We start from the raw sequence: 2,550 nt of genomic DNA, 5'->3' as shown, positions 1-2,550 counted from the left end.
GATGATCCTGTGTTGGGAGGAGAATTCTCAGGGGCTTTTATAGGAAATACTGCGGGCTGAATTTGTTTAAATCTCTGGAGGTTGGAGGAAGGAGAAAAACAAGAGAAATTCAGAGGGTCAGAATATCCATTATAAGGAGCACTGCTGCCCCCTCCTGGAGGAGAATTAAAACAGCAGACACAAACATTACTCTTGAAGTAAACAATAACAAAGCTAATGCGATAAATTTTAAGTTCACATAGCTATTGCATTCCATTTTGATGGCTAAAAATGCACTTAACGGCTTTATTGCCTCATTTTCAGTATACTATCCTGGTAGAAATGTCACTGCTGGAAAAAAAAATGGGGACTAATGTCAGGTTTATCACAGTATATTGTTGTAAAAAATATATTTTATAGATGTACCAAGAACAGAATGGTTTATATCTGGAGCTTTTGTTCACGTACAGTGATGATCTGATCATTGAGAAATTGTCCTGAGCGGACTTCCTCGAGCACGGCTGATTAATTCAGACATGCACATTTATCTATTATGAGGAGCTCTGCTGCCCTCACGTGGTAGATATTATAAACTGCACTTTCAGTCGCATCGTGGGCTCTTACAGTGGTTCCCAAACTCGGCCATGGAGTACCCCTGTGTATGCTGGTTTTTGTTCCATCCCCAATTGCCATCGAATAATTTAAATGAGCTGTTAATTTTTCTTACTATTGTGTTTTTCATCTTCAAAATGATTATTTACTTAAAAGCACGTGATGCCAGAAATAGCTTTGCTGTGGCATAAAGAATAAAATGTTAATATTGTGCTTATTGTACCCTCTAGCAAACAATTACAGGAGAAGAGGTAACAAATAAAAGGCTGTGGTTAGCTAATAGGCTCACACTGTTTAAATAGAGCAGTCAGAGCTGTAGACGGGGCTCAGATCATATCGCAGTTATGAGTATTATCCATCATTATAGCCATGTGTCTCTCTTCCATGGCTGATGACTGCATTATTATTCATAGTGAATCCAGGGAGTTTCCTGGCAGGTGAGGGTGGGAGAGTGGAGCCAGGAGCTCCCCAGTGCTCAGTACATCACAAGTCACTCTAATGAGAGTGTCCAACATAGACAGCATAGGACCACTCAGTACATAAATCACCCTGATATCCAGTGGTAAACACTAGACCCTGCATGTGTAATACTTCCAAACATAAACCTTCTTCCACCAACATTATAATGAAACTTGTCAGGAATAGGTTTTTGATTAAAATTTCTGATTAATTAATGCTTACTCTATGTTGCTACGACTTATTCGCGGAATAAGATGATCTGGTCAATTCTGAAATGCAGTTATAAAGTTATTCATCACTGGATATCACTCTGTATGAGCATCTACAAAGTGATTCTAATTTAATTTAATTTGTGTCATTACTGCTCATATGCTAGCCATTGTGTTCAAAGGCTTCAAAGCATAATTTTCTTAAATGCCTGAAATAGAATTCTTTCTCAAATTTATGGTGAATTTTGTAAAGGTGTGGTAGTTGGGATGGGGCATTTTTTTATTTATATGTACTTACTATGTATTCCACATTATACTATTACGGAATGTGTTCTCCTGCAGAACTCATCAGGGAGGGTTTTTGTACAGCCCTGCTGTAGCTTTGCTGCACTGTGACTCTCGGGCACAGTAATACACAGCTGTGTCTCCAGTCTGCAGGCTGCTCCCGTGTAAAGACACTGTGCTGCTGGAGGTGTCTCTGGAGATGGTGAACTTGTTCTTCAGTGAATCTTTATAAGCAGTGCCTCCACCCGTGCCTATATACCCAATCCACTCCAGAGCTTTCCCTGCAGGCTGTCGGATCCAGTTTGCACCATAGCTGCTCAGTGAATATGACACTTTACAGGAGATGGTTAAAGGCTGTCCTGGTGTTACTACCATAGAGTCTGGCTGTGTGAGTTCAACACAGTGACTGTCTGTGGAGACAGAAATAAGATAAAGGTTTGTGAGTATATGATCATACGATAATAGTACATGATAATTTAATGAATGAAATAAACAGAAAAACTGTCATAAATTATTTATTTTACATTATTAAAATAAAGCTTTTAAAAATATTTGAGAATAATCTCTTGTAAAATATAGAATCTTGATAAAGCTTGCCCACTTACAGGATAAAGTTCCCAGCAACACTGCGAATGCTACAATAGCTCCCATTGTCTCACACAGATCTCCTTCTCTGCTCCTGTGCTGGGAGGAGAATTCTCAGGGGCTTTTATAGGAAATACTGTGGGCTGAATTTGTGTAAATCTCTGGGGGTTGGAGGAAGGAGAAAAACAAGATGAATACAGAGGGTCAGAATATCCATTATGAGGAGCACTGCTGCCCCCTCCTGGAGGAGAATTAAAACAGCAGACTGCTTCCTCCAATTTAACACTTTAAATTAGATACATTATAATGTGTTTTTACCATGATGAAAATCGAATTAAACGTTTGTGTTGTGTATTGCCACAGTCGATTATGTGCTCCTCTTCCAGGATAAAACCTATATTGCTTTACTGAGATTCAAAGT

The 2,550-nt window shown here is 39.0% G+C and overlaps 1 gene segment (V, D, J or C); it reads right to left on the bottom strand.

Moving 5' to 3' along the window:
• Positions 1–1,661: 1,661 nt before the first annotated feature.
• On the bottom strand, positions 1,662–2,229 carry LOC133122384 (Ig heavy chain V region 914-like; the record flags this gene model as incomplete). The annotated part of the segment is given in 2 exon segments: positions 1,662–1,954; positions 2,150–2,229. Coding segments are annotated over 2 exon segments (339 nt in total), but the record flags the coding sequence as incomplete, so codon positions are not given.
• Positions 2,230–2,550: the final 321 nt, after the last annotated feature.

The sequence above is a fragment of the Conger conger genome, chromosome 2 (assembly GCF_963514075.1).
Source record: "Conger conger chromosome 2, fConCon1.1, whole genome shotgun sequence".
Lineage (NCBI taxonomy): Eukaryota > Metazoa > Chordata > Actinopteri > Anguilliformes > Congridae > Conger > Conger conger.
This window is presented reverse-complemented; position numbering and strand designations above follow the sequence as displayed.